Source organism: Rhineura floridana, chromosome 7 (genome assembly GCF_030035675.1).
Source record: "Rhineura floridana isolate rRhiFlo1 chromosome 7, rRhiFlo1.hap2, whole genome shotgun sequence".
Lineage (NCBI taxonomy): Eukaryota > Metazoa > Chordata > Lepidosauria > Squamata > Rhineuridae > Rhineura > Rhineura floridana.
The window spans coordinates 92,141,388-92,160,303 of NC_084486.1; the positions used below are offsets into that span (position 1 = coordinate 92,141,388).

Here is an 18,916-nt window from a genome sequence, read left to right on the forward strand (position 1 = left end):
TCCTCAATCCTAGTTTGAAGTATCAGTCTGCCCCTGCTGTCCACCTGGCTATTTAGACACAAGTAATGGAGCTGCTCATGCTAGTGTTATTGAAACTTTTTGTAGACTTCTCTGGTCCTTCCACAAAAAGTTGCCTAGCAGTATTTCCCCATCTACTTCCTCACTGATAAGCTTTCCTTCTCCAGCGTGGTGGCCACCTAGCTCTGCAGCAGTCTTGTAAAGGGAAAAAAATTAAAATAAAGGAACCATAAATGCTTTTACTCATATCTAAGAAGGACTCTATGTTAAAAGTGCATGTACACCCTTGCTCTTAGCAACTCAACCAGCACAACTGCACTTTTATCTAAAAGCTTCCCCAACTACCACCAGTCATCCATTCTCTTCCTACTAAATTTGTTTTCTGCAACAATCCACGCACACCCACCCTTTTTAATTCTAAGGACTCAAGTTATTGCTAACACTTCTTCTTCTTACTAGTACAGTTTTAGTACTGAAAAAATGGGTATTTTTTGAAAGAGTGGTCATAGCAGGAAAGTATTTTGTTTGGGGGGAGGAAAGGGTTAACCAAGGGAAGTTTGTCATTATGTTGCTTAGGAGCTTGCCAAGAGTTCTTTTTTTCTTTTTTGCTCCATTTTGGCTGCTAGTTAGTAGCAAGAGAACTGGTGACAGGGTGATGCTAGTACCTCAGCTGTTGCAAAGCAATTCAGTATATCAGCAGGGCATTCACCGATAAGGGGACAACAAACCAGTGTAGGCAAAACAAACTGTGGTTTGTGTTATCTCCATGCAGGATCTGGCTTTTTCTTGGCTAAAGAAAAGCATAGTATGTGTGTGTGTACACACACACACACTCACTTTCTCACTCACTCACTCACTCTCATACTCACCAGCTTTTGATTTGGATATTGAATAGATATAAAAGATGGGATACCTGATCTTAAACTAACCTCTATAGAAACTTTTTTGAAGTTCTACTGACATGTTTCCTTTCTGGTTTTGTGACAGGAAATAGTTCCTTGAAATTTTCAGAAAAGCTCACCAATTTCTAACTTGGCCTCTTTGCTTTATTTCACTATGGAGCATTAACTTTGTGACTCATCATTTTGGAACCAGTCAGTAGTTTCGAAAGACCATTTGCATCTAGGTATGTCTTCTGGTAATGCTTAGAAACAACAGGTTCATTTATTTCCTTGCACTCTGTATGGGTCAGCCTGATATAAAATAAGACTTGGGGTTAGTTTTGACTACATGCAGCCTTCAATAAGCCTTGATTCCGTGCATCTCACATTGCGGCTATGGTTAAACAAAGAGCATTAGTTTGTACACAGATTGGGGACTGTAAAGCTGGAGCACATTTTTATGTGCAAATCAAGGAAGGAGAGCAGAGCAGGGGACTCTTCCCATTTTGCATGTCCACATGCACACTCTCCCTCAGGTTCAGGATCAGCCTCTTGGACATTGCATTGCCACCTGGATTACTGGAGTGGGTTATATGTGAGACTGCCTTGGAAAAGGGCCTGGAAATTTCAGTTGGTCTAAAATAAGGCAGCAAGACTACTAAATGGAACTATTACGCCACTACCTTTCTGTCTGTATCGGCTGCCAGTCCATTTCAGGGCCTAATTTAAAGTGCTGGCTTAGGGATGGGTGAGAAATTTGATTCAGTTCTCATTTCAAGACGAATCTATCAAATTTGCCCTTTCCGAAACAATATGAGAACTGAAACACAGCCATCCTTCTACATTTGCACTTATTCTTATTTTGCAATGCAGTTCTCTAACCAACAATGTTTACAAAAATGCATATGTTAGGGCAAAGTGTGCATAAAAATGAATATATGAGTGAAAATAACATACAAAAATGCATTAAGAGAAATTGCTTGCAAAAATGTGTATATCAGTCAAAACTGCCTATAAATGTGTTTATTAGGAGAAATCCACACTAAAATCTGAAGAATTTTCATGAGGATTTTTTTAAATTACAAATTCCTCAGAAATGTGGAGAACTGAATTTAAGATTGGAAAAATGAGAAACTGAAAGAACCGAAATTGACAGATCTTTCCATCTCTAGTGCTGATATTTACATTTAATGCCCTAAATTTAAATGGCTTGGGGCCAGGATACCCATATTCATCTATCTGAACCCTACGATCATGTCTTGAGGCCCTTCTCTGTTGGTTGGTGGGTGGCTGCTGAAGACAGACTTTCAGTAGTGGCACCCCATCATGGAATGCCCTCCCTTGAGAGGCTTGCCTCATACCCATATTGAGGCCTTTTCAGGGTTAGGTGACCCTCCCAAGCATTTTAGAAAAGTGTTTTAGTGCTTTTTAGAACTTTTTGCTTAGCTATTTCTTCTGTCAGAGGTTTTTATTCTTTTTTTTACCATGTTACGCTTAGATGTAATAATTAGATTTCATATGTATTATTTTATATTTTTGTTTTTCATTTTTTAAAAAATTGTAAATGGCCCAGATAATTTCTGTTATTGGGTCTTATATATAACTGTAGTAAATAAAAATGAATGAATGAATAACCTTCCAGGGCCTTCTGCTAATGTCTGCTTTGAGTTTCCTTAAAATACTTTTTCTGGACTGGTGCTCTGAGTTGCCATTCTGATTTTCCACAATGTCCCCCAAAATTCTACTTCAGGGGCATTGTGGGAGCCAGTGTAGTTAGAGTATTGGACTAGGATCAGGGAGACCCTTGTTCAAATCCCCACTTAGCCACTGAAGCTCTCACTTAGTGAGCTTGGGCTAGTTATGCTCTCTCAGCCTAACCTACCTCACGGGGTTGTTATGTGAGGATAAAATTGAGGTGGATGGGGATGGAACTATGTGTGCTACCTTCAGCTCTTTAGAGAAAAAGTGGGATAAAACATAACAAATACATGAAAAAGGAGGCTAGACTTTGCCTTCTCACTGCTCAGAGAATTATTGTTGCTGCTGCTGCTGCTCACCACCAGAGCCCCAAACCAGAGTAGCCCAGTAGGGGGGCATTTTGCCCAAACCTGGAATCACCCCCACTCTCCCTGTTTGTTGGATGGAGAGCTGATCTTGGTTTCGGTGACTTTGAGCCCCAGCCTCTTGCCTCGCCATCAAAGCCTAGCTTGCTTGCACAGCCTCCTCTCTGTTTCCACTGGGTACATGACATGCCATCTTCCTTCTAGGCCCTCTGCCTATCTCTTCATTGGTGTGTTGCTTTAAGAGCAGGTGGCCTGGAGAGAATAACTGTCAAGGCACTTCACAGACCTCCCCCGCTCTGGCTGTAAGCTGCAGTCTAAATATATATATACACACACACACATTGGTTGCCTCCAGCCTACAACTGCCTAAAAAAAATCCCACTCAGGGTAACTGTCTCCTCCCAGGGTCAAGGCAAGCTGTTCCCTAAGCATTCTTCCAACTCAAACTGGCTAACTGGATGTAAGAGAAGATAACAAGGTAAGAACCAGAGGCCGTCTGGTTGCGATTTCTGGCAGGGCAGAAGGCACAACATGAGTTGAACTGAAACAGCCAAACTGGATTTGGGAAAGGGGCTGGTGGTATGGGACTGTCAAGTCAAGACTAGTATACAGGCCATTGATATGAGGCACAAGGAGGAGTCGTAATTATGAGCTCTTGCCTGCTTGGAAGCTAAACATCCAAGTTCTCTAGAGAATAAATACCAAGAAGGTCTATCAATGCCACACTGGTGAGCAACCTGTTACAGGGGTGAGGGCAGAAGAGAGATTTCCTGGACATCAAGAAGAAAGGGAACTGGTATACCAACTAGTTAAAATGAGAACATAACCACTAACATTGTTATTGGGATTTTAGAAATTATCAGTACTGTTTGACTACTCAACATACCATAGATAGCCATCCTACGATGCCTTTTTAGGTCAGAGCTGAGGACTTGGTAGAGCAGATTGAGAAGGCAGGGATGGGAAGAAACTTACCCTCCCACCACCTAATTTTACCATTTATAAACTACACACTGCCTCCTTAATAAGAAAGGCAACTGAACTAAGGCTGAGAGTGCTTGCAGTACCGTTTTATTCCCAGAGATTTTATATGATTCTGTATTTCATGATTTCTGTGGAAGCTCATAAAACACAGGCTTTGACAACTATGCACACAGGAAGTCTCAGCTTCAATCCCTGGCATCTCCAGGTAGGGCTGGGTAAGACTCCTGTATGAAACCCTGCAGAGCTGAGCTAGATAGACCAATGGTATAAGGTAGTTTCCTAGATACTGAATTCAGAAGCCACCTGAGAATTTCAGTTATCATTCACACACACGGATCAACTACCACCATGAAGATGGGCTTGAAAGTGTGTAGATGAGGCTGATGAAGCCTTGGAAGCCAGAGTGGGCACCTAGAAGCATTTTCAGGGGGGTCACCTCTCTTTATAACTAGAAAAAGCAAGAAAAATTGCTCAAACTAATTTATAGAGAGCAGTGTTGGTCCATAAGAAAAAACTCTAAAATCCACTGTTGGTAATTACCTTTATTAGGACTGACCAAAAAGTCACAAAAATGTGAAAGTTGCCTTCTGAGTTTTGGAGTAGGCCCTGTAAAGAAATGGGGTTTCTAAGCAGAGAGACTGGGTAGGGTCTATAGCTCATTTTTCATTCTATGAAGGGAAAATGTACAGAGGTACATTTGAGATGCTGACAACTTCTTGGGGGCGGGGGGATGGATCATCACAGATTTTGCCTGTGTTATCCCTGCAGGTTCCTTGTAGTTCGTAAGATCAGGACACCGATTATATTCACTTGTTTTTTGGGTAAGGGAATATACACCTAGCATGTTGAAGTTATTTGGACATGTCAGGTTCCAACAGCTTGCACTTCTTTCAAGAAGTACCATTGATCCAGAAATCTGGCTAAGGAAGGATATTTCACTTAAAGTTTTAGTTGAGGGGAAAGATTTCCTATCTGAAGCACAAGCTTTATTCCCTTCTTCATTGCTTTCTTATTAGGACCAGGAAAAGTTTGTTTTCCACTGAAGGCACCTAAGACAATTTCTCACAACAGAAGTAGAACGTTCTACAGAACACCAGTATGGTGAGGAACATTGATGACTTTGAGTTTTGCCTTCCATCTCATCCTCAGTCTATTCTGGAAGGACTTCAGGCCCTTCGCTCCAATCCAAAACTCTCAGATGTCACCTTGATTGTTGGAGGACATGAATTCCACTGCCACCGCAGTATCCTGGCTCTCTGCAGCCACTATTTCAATGCCATGTTCGCTGGTGATTTTGTGGAAAGCTTTTCAGCCCATGTAGAAATCAAAGAGGTGGATCCTGTCATTATGGAGTCCTTGATAAACTTTGCTTACACAGGGAAAGTGACCATCAACCAAGGGAATGTGGAAGCCTTAATTCGAACATCCAACCAACTCCACTTCCCTGTCCTCCGGAAAGTCTGCAGTCGGTACCTCAGGCAGCAGATGGATGCAACCAACTGTCTGGGCATTTGTGAGTTTGGGGAGATGCATGGCTGCCCAGAGGTGTCATCCAAGGCCTGGTCATTTCTGCAGGAGAATTTTGAACTTGTGTCTCAGCAAGAGGAGTTCCTCCAGCTATCCAAAGAGAGGCTGGTTACCTACCTGTCCAACAACTTGCTCCAAATACAAGAAGAACAGAGCCTAGTTGAGGCTGTGCTGAGGTGGGTGAAGTATGAAAAGTCTGCTAGAGCAATGCACCTTCCAGAGCTCCTTGACTTAGTGCATCTGGTCTCATTGCCAGATCAATACCTGCAGAACCTCTTGTCATCAGAACCACTGATCCAGGAATCGGAGGCTTGCAAGACCATCATCACGAGGCATCGTAGCACGGTCAGTTCTTGGAAGCACCTCAGAACCCTGATTCACTTTCAGCCCCAAAGCTAGAAAAAGTATGATGTGATTCAATAGCTATAGGTGTACTTAAATGGAGTTCTTAGATTCTATGTCTTTTCTTCTTGGTATGCCACCTTCTTATTCAAGATAAACTTTATTATTAGTTAGCTATGGACTGTTACCTTTGATGACTGATGGAATAGTTCCTGTCCTTTCCCTGATAGCTCTTCCTCCTCCTCCTCTCCTCACCCTCACAACCATCACTAAGGCCATTGACTGAGGAGGGGCAAGGATTGGGAGGGACAGGATCTGGGTTCCATTTCTCCAAAGTGAATAGCCCTCAGGCTCTGAGGAGCAGATAAAAAATGAGATACTGTATTTATGGTAGAGGTGGGGAAAGTGGCCTCTTTTCCTCCTCTTCCTCTCTTCTCTCTCTCTCTCCCTCTCCCAAACCCAGCTCCTATTGTTGTTTTATTAATTGGGGAACTGTCACAGACATTCTGAACCTCCCACACAACCCTGGAAATGTCTTCAGGAGAGGAAAGGCATTTTTCCTTCCCCCCTCCCGGGTCAGTGAGATATGTAGGTGGCAGATTTTGCCCCACAACAACATCGGACTTATTTCCCCATTGGAGTGATTAACAGTCATGGCATTGTAGAAAAAATGAGTTGGAAGGGACATCAAAGGTCATCTAGCCCAATCCCTTCTGCAGAAAATCTGCTGCTGCAGCATCCCTAATAGGTGGCCATCCAGTCTTTGCTTTAAAATTTCTAAGGAGGATCCATCACCTTCTCACACTGTCTATTCTGTTCTGTTCCACTTTTGAACTGCTTGTACAATGGGCAAATTCTTCCTAATTTTTTAGTCTAGCTCAGGAATGATGGGAACTGTAGGCCAGCAACATCTGGGTACCCAAGGTTGGGAATGGCTGGTCTAGATCATTTTTCTTGTAATTTGAATTTTCTTGTAATTTGAAAGTAATATAATGTATTCAGGGTCAGACTACTAGAAATCATGTGAAAGTCCCCCCTTTTTTCTTTGCCCAAAGCAACTGTGAAAAGCTGCAATCAGAAGCACAAGCAGAAGATCTTCTGTGGAGTGAGGAGGGGCCACTTAAATTAATACTCGCCGTTTTTTCCTATTGTAAACAGCATCTCCCTCACCCCACCCCCCCGAGCCAAAAGGCAGCTTGAGAGGATTTTCATAGGAAGAGTTAATCCACCCACTCCCATATTCTGCTGCAGACTGGAGCTTCCCTATCTGCTTTGGGTAAAATAAATAAACAAATGTTTACATGACTGGCCCTCAGGAGTAGCACTGGGATTAAGACTACATCTGCTCTGTTATGAGCCCAAACACAGGCAGTTACATCAAGTGGGGCACAAGAACCAGTGAAGATTATTATTGCCTAGACAAAATCCCAGTCTCAACAGGAAGCATTTATAGCCAAGCTTTCTCTGGTAAGGAGAGCCAATAACCACCCTAGGTGGGTGGATTCACTCCACTGCCCAGAAAACCTTTGCTGCATAAGGAATTTTTTTGACCTGTAGCCTTGACGGTTCACCACATAGGGCAGCTGTGAGGAGAGGCCCATGCATTTGTTGTAGCCCCACAACTCCTCCTGATACGTCTTGCCACTGGTGAACCCAGGGTCTGGAGCAAGAAGCAGTTTTTGCCCATGCTTAGCTGCATCCAGGGCACCTGGTACCCTTCAGCACCTGGCACCCTTGGACAGCTGCTGGGGTCCCAACTTCTAGTGGCTAGAACAATACATTTAAAATGCTTTTACCTGGTACTGCGGTCACTTTGAATTAGGGCTTTGGGTCACATATCCCTCCATTAATTCAGACAGGCCCATCTAAGTTAACTATCCTTTGGGGAATCTAGCCATTATATTTTAAGAAAAATGCCTTGATCTGGCATTTGTAGTGATGCATCCCAGAGGAATATTTGGGAATTTTGCTGTACTGAATTCTGTCATACAAGGTCATTTGGAGAGAGGGGCAAAGGTGGAGGGCTTTCAGTGTCGCAACAAATCAGAGGCTCTCAGTTTCATGACATTGTTCTTTTTTCTTGTTTAAGGTGGAGAACAGGCCATTTGTCCAGCAGAGATTGAAGGCCCTACCACAAAAGCTTGAGGAGGTGCTGGTGGTGGTGGGAGGCAGGGCTCTGGAAGAGAATGAAGAAGATGGACAGCAACCACCACCAATTGCCAGGAATTTTGCCTTTTATAACACTAAGACTAGTAAGTTCCTGGCCCCCAAATGATCCCTCCAGCTCAGAACATCTTTAAGTTAAGAAGCAACCAGGGTTGTCATGCTAGGCACTGCAATGTGTACTGGTGTAGCATTTAGAGATAGGGGAAATAAAATCTTCACCTTGATACTTGTTGGCATCATCTTTATAAGTTGCCCTTTACAGGCTGATACTTTTCTCACTGATGGAGCCACTCTGCAATGTATTGGAAAAATAAATGTTTCCAGACTTTGTTGTGATTCAAGAAAAAGATGATATCCGAATCCCTTGGAAACAAGGCAGAAAACTAAAAGAACCAGATTTTTTAAATCACTTTTTAATTGAGTTTTCCAGCATTTTTGTTACAAAGTGCATAGCTGCAGATACAGCTGCAAGGCTCTATATGGAACTACAATAAAATAATAATAAAAAAACCAACCACCTTATTGTGCTGTACATCCAAAGAGAGTTCACCTTGACCCACATTATTTTAAAGTTACTTCTATTGCATTTGATACCATTGGCACTGGCAACTGTGTCTACAGGACAGTCAAGAATGGAGGACAGGCCTACAGCCAGAAATATTGCAGTGACATTGTAAGGGGCAGGGAATCATTGCAGAATAGCCAGATTGTAAGTACAAAGGGCCTAATATGCTTATTAATAGTATTTAATTGTATTTGATATAAATATAAAATATTTTTGTAACATTTAAAGTAAGTGTCTAGCCCAGGAATAGCCAAATTGGTGCCCTACAAGTGTTGTTGGACTTCAGCTCCCATCAGCCCCAGCAAACTCAGCCAATGGTCAGGGATGATGGAAGCTGTAGTCCAATATCATCAGGAAGGCTCCACGTTGGCTACCCCAGTTTACATATAGGAGTTCGCCAGTTATCTCAGTGATTTTGTATACATTAGTCCAGTTGTTTCAGTTCTTGGTGAGCAATTGGGTAGAATATTGCCTGCACCGTTGTCCTTATAACTCCACAAGCAAAACAGACAAGATTTTTAAAAAGATAAAAATTCAGGGCAAGTCCTCCTGGAATCTCTTGAAGCCCCCCTCCATGAGCCCCCCATGGCTCCGCATAGCTCTTCGTTTTCTCTTCCTTTATGGAATTCCACTGGAATCAACAATAAAACTTCTCTCACCCTCTACAGTGTTGGCCCACTGTTATTAACTATTTTATTGTTATAACTGATTATCCACTTATTAGATATGCCCTTATCTTGTGGCTGTTCAGTAAGTGAAAATGAATGAAAAATGTTTACCATTTAGACCTGCCATATCAGAACACCTTATAATATCCAAACCCTCGTCATGTAGCAGAAACACTAGTGTGGGTAGAAGCAACCAGACCTTGGACTTCAATCTAGAATTATTCAGCCGCTGGCAAACAGAGTATTTCAAAATGATGTAATGCTCTGTGTTCCTTTGGCGTTTGTGACTGCTGAGCAGCTGCAATCATTTCAGGCTGATGTTGACATCAGAAACTGTCAGGCTGTCCTGCAAACATGCTGCATTGGGTAGAAAAACTAATTTGGAAAAGAGGACCTTTTTCATCTTTGGCATTATCTGGGCAATGCAATTGGAGTGTATTTTGACAACATTGTGAACATAGAAACAGTTAACGACCATAGATAATTACCTTCAAACAAATGTGGGTTTTAATGGAAGGGTGAATGTTCCAATATGAAAATGCTCCATTTCCTCATTACCCCCACCTCTATGAAAAAGAAGTGCATTTGCTCGCTATCATTATCACTGGTCATGGTCTGGATTGAGGGTAGCACTATGATGTAGTGGACACTACAGGGGGCATCTGTGAGGTCTTCTTCATCTGTGAGTAGAGTAGCTTATGAAGAAGTAATGACATCTGTATTTCTGAGGGTGCATGAGAAGATAGAATGGGTGCCCAGGAATCCTGGGGCCCATCTTTCCAAGGGGCAGGTAAAGGGGAAAAGAAGAGCAGTTCTTACTACCTTACTAATCCACAAACCAGCAAAAAGGTATTGCTGTGGGGTTTTGCTCTTCTCCTTCACAACATACCTGAGAGAAGAAGGAAGGGGCTAGAGCATAGGTGGTCGACCTGCACCAAGGGTCCCACAAGTAGCACAGGCAGCAGGAGATTGCACAGGCCAAGACAGGATCAGGAGGTCAGAACTGGTCCTGTGTGCCTCTCCAGTATTATATTGCTATCTGTGCCATTTGGGGAACTCCTTGGTGCTGGGAACAACTAAGGAGCATGCAGATCAATGTGAGCTGCCGATCCGCTGGGCAGTGGGGATGGAAGGAATGTGTTGGTTTTCCCATTGCCTGTTGTATATTGTAAGCTCCTTGGTGGCAGGGACTTGTCTGTGATTGCCTATGAAACTCTCAAAGGCAGCAGCTGCACTGATGGTGCTTTACAAATAATAAACATCACTCCAAGGCATGGTGTGTGTGTACATGCGCTGCAGTATGTAGTATGCACTAGAATGATACTCTCATACCTTGTAGACTTTTGCTATAGCTCAGAGCAAGAATACAGGATGGATAGATGGTACGTACTAGGCCTTGTTTCTTGACCAGTAATAAAAATGTGCAGGTGCACCATATACAATTGCAGAGTTCCAGCCAAACAGGATATCCACATTCATGGCTGCTTCTATCCCAGGAATAAAAACATCTATACAAAAGACCCCTTATCTAGTTGTACAAGGCAAAGAATTCCAGAAACATTAGTGCATTTACTGATTACTGATTGAGGGCCATTTACCCATTATGTTTTCCTATTTTAGAAAAATGGATTGCTCTACCTGATTTTCCGGACTACAATAAATGGGGCTTTTCTATGATTGCTCTAAATAATGATGTTTACATCACAGGTAAGGATAGTGCTCTTTTGGAACTTACGTTGTTACTAAACATGTGAACCTTTTGTGTGTCTTCCCATACTAAGATACTCTGCTGGGATCTTGTTTTTTATTATTATTTGTTTGAGGTCTTTTCTGACTGCAGAGTCAAATCACATAGTCAGCTAATAAAATGTAAATTTAATCAGATTCATGGGTCATATTTTTGCTCACTAATTCTACAAGATCTTCAGGAAAATCAGATATAGAACACCCAGCAAAATATCATGAGGGTGAATAAGCCTTAATACTGACGTACTTTAAACTGGTACAAAAATGTGTGAGTTATGATGGCTATTTCTGTTTTCAGGTGGCTCCAGAGGATCACAGAATGACACATGGTCCACAACTCAATCCTGGTGCTTCTGTCTCAAAAACAGTTACTGGAAGTCCATTGCTCCAATGCTGAAGCCTCGAACAAACCATGCCAATGCTGTTCTCAATGGAGAGATCTATGCCATTGGTGGTAGGGAATGACATCTGTAATGTGGGGAACTCTCACTCTACAGTCATGGGAGCAACAGAGGGCTATCAGGGGCTATCAGGGGCTATCAGGGGAACTTGACTGAACAGTCACCAGCTGCACTTCTAGGAAGTGATTCTTCCATAAACTGAAAATGCTGGAGAAGCCTGGGAATGTATGGTGTGCCACCAAGGAAAGACAGGGTACCATTCTACTGGATGCATAAACAGGATGGGTTTTGCCCATAAAATGATGGGTAAAGCCCTTTCCACTAAAAAATCTAAATGTACTGCCTTCAAGTCGATTTCGACTTATGGTGACCCTATGAATAGGGTTTTCATGAGGCTGAGAGGCAGTGACTGGCCCAAGGTCACCCAGTGAGCTTCATGGCTATGTGGGGATTCAAACCCTGGTCTCCCAGGTCCTAGTCCAACACCTTAATGACTACACCACACTGGCTCCCTTTCCACTGTATGGTGAAATATACATTATGGAGGCAGCTGAAGGTGCAGTGTACACACAGTGCTGAATTAGACCTTCTTTCCAAGTGGTGGGGATGAGAAAAGAAGAACTTCTGACCATGCTACCCTCAGAGCTGAAGAAGTGACAGTCACAATGGAAGATCCATTGCTCATTCTTTGGGAAGCTTGAAGCAAATTGCTTAGGGCTCCCACACAATCTCCTATGCAGGCATTTATTTGAACAATAAAAGAGCATCATGTGCCCTCAGGCCATTTTAAGACCTCTGTACTACAGCTTCATCAGTAGAGATGGTGAGAATTTTGATTCAGTTTGCATTTCAAGCCAAATCTATCAAATTTGCACTTTCTGAAACAATATGAGAACCAAAACACAGCCATGCTTCAAAATTCGCACTTGTTTGAATTTTGCAATGCAGTTTGCCAACCAATGTTTACAAAATGCAATGTTTACAAAATTGGGGGAAAGTGTGCATAAAAATGAATATATGAGTGAAAATAACATGCAAAATGTACTATATGACAAGAAACAGCTTGCAAAAATGTGCATGTTAGTAAAAATTGCCTGCAAAAATGTGTTTATTAAGAGAAATTTGCACTAAAGTGCTGGAGAATTTTTATGAGGATTTTTCAGAAAAAATGCAAATTGATGCAGGAATGCGGAGGATTGAATTTAAGTTTGGAAAAATGAGAAATGGAGAGAACCAAAACTGGTGGCTCTTTCCATCCCTATTCAGTGGAAGAGCCAGCCTTTGTAGGACTGAAATAAAGAAAGAGGGTTGTATCCAATTAAATCATACTCATAATAGACCTATTGAAATCAATGGACCTGATTCCTTAAGTTCATTGATTTCATTTGGTCTGCTCTGACCATGACTTAGCTGCTTACAACCCAGATCCTATACCTTTTAGGCTCATACGGGAACACATTGACCCATTGGTTACTGAAGTACCCATGTTGCTCAGTGCATATATCTGTAAGCCTCTGTTACATTCAAACCTCATCCTTAATTTTTCTTCTTCTTTTTATTTCTTACATTGTCTGTAGGCACCACAGTGGACTTTGTGGAGGTGGAGTGTTATGATCCTTATAATGACAGCTGGTGCTTTGTGAGCCCTGCCCCAAAGTATGTCAGCAACTTTGCCACTTCTGGGTGTCTCGGGAAGTTGTACATCATTGGTTCTTGTGCTGTCAAATACAACGCATTAACCCTGCAGTGTTACAACCCTGCTATTGGTAAGGAGAAACAGCACACCTTGTGTGAAAGGCTTTTCCAAACCATTCAGGTCATGGGCTCACTGAGCACAGCAGGCAAGAGGGGGGCAAGACCAGAGCTTGGAAAAGTTACTTTTTTGAACTGCAACTCCCATCAGCCCCTGTCAGCACGGCCACTGGATTGGGCTGATGGGAGTTGTAGTTCCAAAAAAGTAACTTTTCCAAGCTCTGGGCAAGACCAGAATCCTTTCTGTTTTGCATCCTTTGAAACAGGATCTTTGGCAGGGGCTTTGCTAGGTGCTTAAAAGAATTGGGGCATAGGCCCATGACACAAATTTGCCTCTGGGAAAATTAAAATGGCAGGCTGTTGAGGTCTCACTGGCACTGCTCTTTTCAATGTGTCCAGCTACTCTGATAGCAAAGTGTTTGTTTTTCAAATGGTTAAAAATGAAAGGAGGAGACAGGAGATGCCCAGTGCAAAAGACCCAGGACCTTGGGCCCATGGGTACCTTTCTCAATGCCCCTGCTCTTTGGTTTATTTCTAAATTCCTTATAAACATGTTTTTGTCATTATTGGTATTGAAACTGAAACCGTTACTTCCTACCACATGTCCTTAGAGGAATATAAAGACTTGTAAAATGTTTATCATGATGAGCGGTTATATGTGTGTGGAGGGACACATTTCTCTTCCCCTTCCTCCCATGGGATTCCTCCCAAGGGATTAAATAAATATGCACATGGCCAGGTGTTAAAATTGCAGGGAAGGCCCTTTTGAGGATACCATTGCTAGCGGAGGCCTGCTTGACAGGCACTTGTGAGAGGGATTTCTTCTATGTGGCTCCCAGATTGTGGACAGCTCTTCCTTTGGAGCTACAATCGGTGCCCCCCCCCCTCTTTTTTAAGAAAAGGCATCAAGAAAGACACATATTTCTAATTTGGCCTTCTGGATTGTTTTTAGTCTACTGGATTGTTTTTAGTACTGCTGTTGTTGGTAATGTTTTAAATGATGCTTTGTTGTTTAATGTTTTTCTGATGCTGTGGTTTTTATTGTTTTGATTTGTTGTACACTATCTTGATCAGTTTATAGAAAGATAATATTAATTTTTTAAAAATAAAATAAACTTATTGTATCAGTGAGGGCTGAGCCTCCTAGTTCCAGGGAGCAGAGAGCAGATTTGGCCTTACTGCAACTGAGTTCCCCAAGTGTAGTGCTTTACTTTTTACCTTAGGAGTGAGTGAATGCCAACCATGTTTTCTCTCACTTAAATGAAAAGCTGTGTATATTCACACATACCAATGAAGTGGGCCCTAAATTTCCTCCCAGCCTCTGGTGACAGCACCCTTTGGGAATCATGCCTTCTGTTATCCATAGAATAGCCCTATATTTGGTTCTGTTTCTTGGCCATGCTAAAGTGTTGTGGAAAGCTGAGAATTTGTTTTTATGTACATAGATATGAATCATGGACTTACGCTTGATTGTCTGTGACCTGCTTGGCGTATGTTTTTGCATGGCTTTTAAAAAAAATTATGTACAAGGAGCAAATATATATATGGGGTGGAGGGAGAAGGAGTTTATGGCGTGTGACTTCCTGCACTGGCACACAGCCCAGGGTATCTTCTTTCAGCTAGTGCTAGACTTTGTTCCCATCCTCCTTCAGGAGTCACAGACTGCTCCATTCCTTACTTCAATTCCTGGACCTGCTTCTACCCAGTTGCCTGCTTTCAAGCTATCCATTTGTCATTCCTTTTAGAAACTCTCAGCGAACATCACTTTACTCCTTGTAATCAGTAACGGTATCAGGTGCAATGTGACTCAGGTTTGGTTGCCTGCAGCACCATACGACAAAAGGCAGCAGCTTCCATTTTTGTCTCATGTGATGCTATATCGCAAGAATGGTGTTCATCAGTATGCAATGTCAGTTCCCTCTTCCGCTCCCATCTCATGACGATGCATAGCAAACACTGGTCGTGCTTTGGGATCCTTGGCATCTTGGGCTCTTTTAAATGTGACTTTTACTCACGGCCTCTTACTCTGTTTTCTACCAGAGCCCTACCCAGTAGCAGCCGATGTGGGGCTCGGCTGCTCTCTTGGCTTCCCAACACTGCATGTCACTGCCAGTTATCAAGACTGGGAAAGGCAAGGCAACTGGGAGCTTGGCATGGTGTGGTGCAGCAGTGAAGCCAATCCAGCACTCCCTACATTGTGCCCACACTGCGGTGAGTTCCCTGCTGCCTTACCCCTCCCCCTCTTGGCTACTGGCAGCAAATGCATGGCATTGGGAATTCGGGAGACCAATGCAGCCCCACCCATGCAGCCCTGTATACCCGTATTTTTCTTTTGCTTATCAACAGGGAAGCGCTACAGCTCACTGCTAGGGCATCTGCTTTGCATGCAGAAAGTCCCAGGTTCAATCCCTGGCATTTCCAGGTATGTCTGGGAATGTCTGCTGCCTAAAACCCTTGAGAGCTATTGCCAGTCAGTGTACACAACACTGAAGTAGATGGACCAATGGTCTGACTTAGTGTAAGGCAGCTTCCTATGTTCCTGTTGTTATAAGATTGGGGGGATGGTTTGGATTGTCTTTGGGTCCCCTCCAAGCCTGTGATATTCAGACTGGAGTCTGTAGTAGTAGGAACTGCTGAAATGGTTAAACCAGTCTCTTTGTTAAGAGAATGGCCCCGGCCAAGCCTGCTAAGCATCTTTTTAACATAACTAGAGTTGGCCATGTTTCCAAAGAAACAAATAGCCAGTAATGCCTCCAGAAGGAGGTGATAGAACTTCCCCCCTCACCTTGCTGGAGGCCATTTCATCCTAGAGGCAGGAGAACAAAAGGCCAGAGGCTAACTTGTCTAGTCTGGTCTGGACCTGGGAAGACATAGAGTCTGTCTGTGCTGAAACCACAGCTATGCCTTTTGGGACACCTCCCCCCCCCACCAGGAAACCTAGTGGGGGAGCAAGATCTGTTGGAATGTTAATGCTGTTGTAAGTCCCTTCAGACTTATGCTCAGGTTGTATATATGTGTAAATAAAACCATACTTAATAAACAAATTGCAATATCCAGTGATCTTCGTTCTAAGGAAATTGAACCCAGGATAAATGCTGGCACCCTTGAAGTCTCTCACTGCTTAGAAATTGGGGTGTGTGTGTGTGTGTGTGTGTGTAACATTATGTATAAGCTGCTTTTCCTGTTGCTTCCTAGCCTGGCAAAGGCAACAGTGATGATAGGAATAGTGTGAACAAAACTAGGACAAGGTGTTGTGTGGAAAACATACATAGATCACATGTAGGTTGCATATGGTAGGCAGGCTAAAATCAGGACAGCCTACTCTCACTAACACTGGCTTTATACGTATACAATCTTGACATTTTCAGCCTCTGAAATCCACACTCCATCCTGCTCCATTTCTTGCCCAGCTTCTTTTTGGCTTTTCGCTAAGATTAATCTATAATTCTAATACACAATCTTTTAAATATATTAAAATGTCATATTGTTCAAGGATGTTGAGAGACTTTTCATGAACATTGTGGATTTATTTTTATTTTATTTATTTGGTAGATGTCTGGAGTGTAATTGCATCCCCTTTCATCCCAAAGTACCTCTCTGCTCCTCGCTGTGCCTCCCTGCATGGAGTCATCTATCTGATTGGTGACAATACAAAGAAAGTCTACGTGTATGATCCAGAGGTTAATATATGGCAGAAGGTGGGTAAGCGAGTCACATTATCATCAGTCTTTTCTCATTATGTTTCCAGGGAGGGTGTGTGGCTGCCGTACATATGGAAGTGACTCTGCATTTCTGTGACCCATTGGCTGGTTGAGGAGGGAGGATTAAAAACATTTCTCTCCCCCCATCTTTTCTTTTCTTTACACTCTCCCAGAATATGTAACACAAAAAAACATGTGAACAATTCCTTAATGGAATTGTTTCTGGTCACCAAAACAGACTTTGCAGTCTTTGATGTATGGATTAGTATCCAGGTTCTACAATGGCAGGAAGTTTATTCCTTGAGTGAGGGTATCCCAGATAGCAGCACAGCGTGGCCTGTTCCTCTGGGCTGTTGGCTTCAGTGAAGATGTGTGTAATGTTGTTGAAGAGTTGGTTTACGCAGCGTCATTCTCAAATCCTGCTGCAGCTGTTCACATGGCGTCAGTGCTCAGCTGACCATGTAGTGCCCACTCCAATCCTTGAGACAGGTGCAGAGAATATCCTGCCAGTCTCTCCTTGTAGATTTATGAATAATAGTTAGTACCGTCAGTTTCCGGCCACCCATTGGTTATGCTTTTGCCAGTGGCATAGTTAACACTTTCATTGTAACATATTGTTATCAAGCAGTTTCTCTGCGAGCAAGTCTTTTGCCTGGTTGTATCCAAGAACTATTCCTGTACAGCTTCACCCAGTGCTGTTTTCATTGTGTTCTGCAGGAGAGTTTAACAGAAGTTAAGACAAGCTTACATAGCCCAACCCTGGTTACCAGTGTAAATAAGGCTGGCAAGTAGGGAGACAGATAGATGACAGATAATGGAGAGGCTTGACTTTTACAGTTCAAGGGACTACATCACTGGTGACCATTCTTTTTGGCAGGTATAAATCAAATCCACAGTATGACAATGTAGCATGGGCATTACAGTACACCTGCAGACTACCTCTGTTGCTTCACAATGGTTTGGAGAAGCAATACTAAAGAAGTAAGCTGGAGTGTAGCCTTGACCCCATGCCATAGTCAGGAGCAAGGACCCACCTGCCACAAACTCTTCCTGCATCTGCCACCTTTGGTATATGTGCCTTACTAGGTTGGACATCCATGGCGATGCCGTTTCAAGGAGTGTCCCGTGCCCATACACATAGGTTTGTGAATGCCTATGACAGACAGGCGATGAGACAAGATGAACTCAGGAATATGTAGCATTTCAGATTTTGCTACCCTTAATAGGGAGAAGACTGTTGTTATTTATGCATGTCGTTCAGGCTTTTTGTTTTATCTGCCTAACCTGAATGCAAGATGGTTCACACAACCATAGATATCCAGATTCTGTGTCCTGTGTACAGCAGTATGTTGTAGCAGTAGTGACATAGAATTAGGTGCACAGTTCTAGCACCGTTACTGGAAGGCACCATCATGTCCCCCCGTTCCCCACCATTTGAGTAAATGGAGCCCATCCATTCCATGTGCCACTGCAACACTGATTAAGCATATCTTCCTTAGCTTTCCCCCTATTTCCCTTTGCAGCCCAGCTGTGTCATGCTCAGACAAGGTCTTTTTTCCAGGATAGGTGGAGCTCATGATAGGCCCTTAAGCACCAACTTAGGGGTTGTCTTCTATCACTGTTCCCTAATTCTAATGGGGTTCTAAATGCTTTGGGGCTGTGGCAATAACACTAATTACAGCTGTTAATGTGTCATTTTAACTTATGACTCTACATCTTCATATTTGCTTTCTTTTTGACTTAGGCTTCAGCTCAGCTGAAGTTAAGGCAAATACTGTTTGTATTGGCCACAGCATCCTGTGCCCAGTTGTCATGCTCTTAATGTCTTACCAACATTTGACAAATTTGCTTTGATTTTCTTTTCAGTCATCTTCAAGAAAGTGATGTAACCTCCAGGGAAATGGTACAAGAGTACCCCAGTTTATTTCCAGTACTTACTACACTGGGTTCTGTCAAACAGTGAGCTAAAGAATTAGCTCCCTCCTCTCATGCAATTTTCCTTCTGCTCCACAACGTAGATCCTTTACTGCTTCTGTTACAGTACCTGTTCTAAGGCACTTACCTGTTCTAAGCACTTAAACCTAGACAAAAATACTGTAGAA

At 42.8% G+C, this 18,916-nt stretch overlaps 1 protein-coding gene across 5 annotated transcripts in view; it reads left to right on the top strand.

The window, feature by feature from the left end:
- The first annotated feature begins 3,311 nt into the window (after positions 1 to 3,311).
- Positions 3,312 to 18,916, top strand: part of KLHL30 (kelch like family member 30) — a 28,810-nt gene continuing 13,205 nt past the window's right edge. For 2 of the 5 annotated variants that reach the window (XM_061636487.1, XM_061636485.1), the window contains exons 1-8: positions 3,312 to 3,440; positions 4,963 to 5,818; positions 7,905 to 8,067; positions 10,835 to 10,921; positions 11,259 to 11,414; positions 12,939 to 13,127; positions 15,154 to 15,324; positions 16,666 to 16,811. In XM_061636487.1, coding sequence (XP_061492471.1) covers positions 5,045 to 5,818; positions 7,905 to 8,067; positions 10,835 to 10,921; positions 11,259 to 11,414; positions 12,939 to 13,127; positions 15,154 to 15,324; positions 16,666 to 16,811 — 1,686 coding nt within the window. In that variant the 5' untranslated portion in view covers positions 3,312 to 3,440; positions 4,963 to 5,044. Of the gene's footprint in view, positions 3,441 to 4,962; positions 5,819 to 7,904; positions 8,068 to 10,834; positions 10,922 to 11,258; positions 11,415 to 12,938; positions 13,128 to 15,153; positions 15,325 to 16,665; positions 16,816 to 18,680; positions 18,913 to 18,916 lie in introns of those variants that run through there. The other 3 variants (XM_061636489.1, XM_061636488.1, XM_061636486.1) reach the window with 3 other exon arrangements.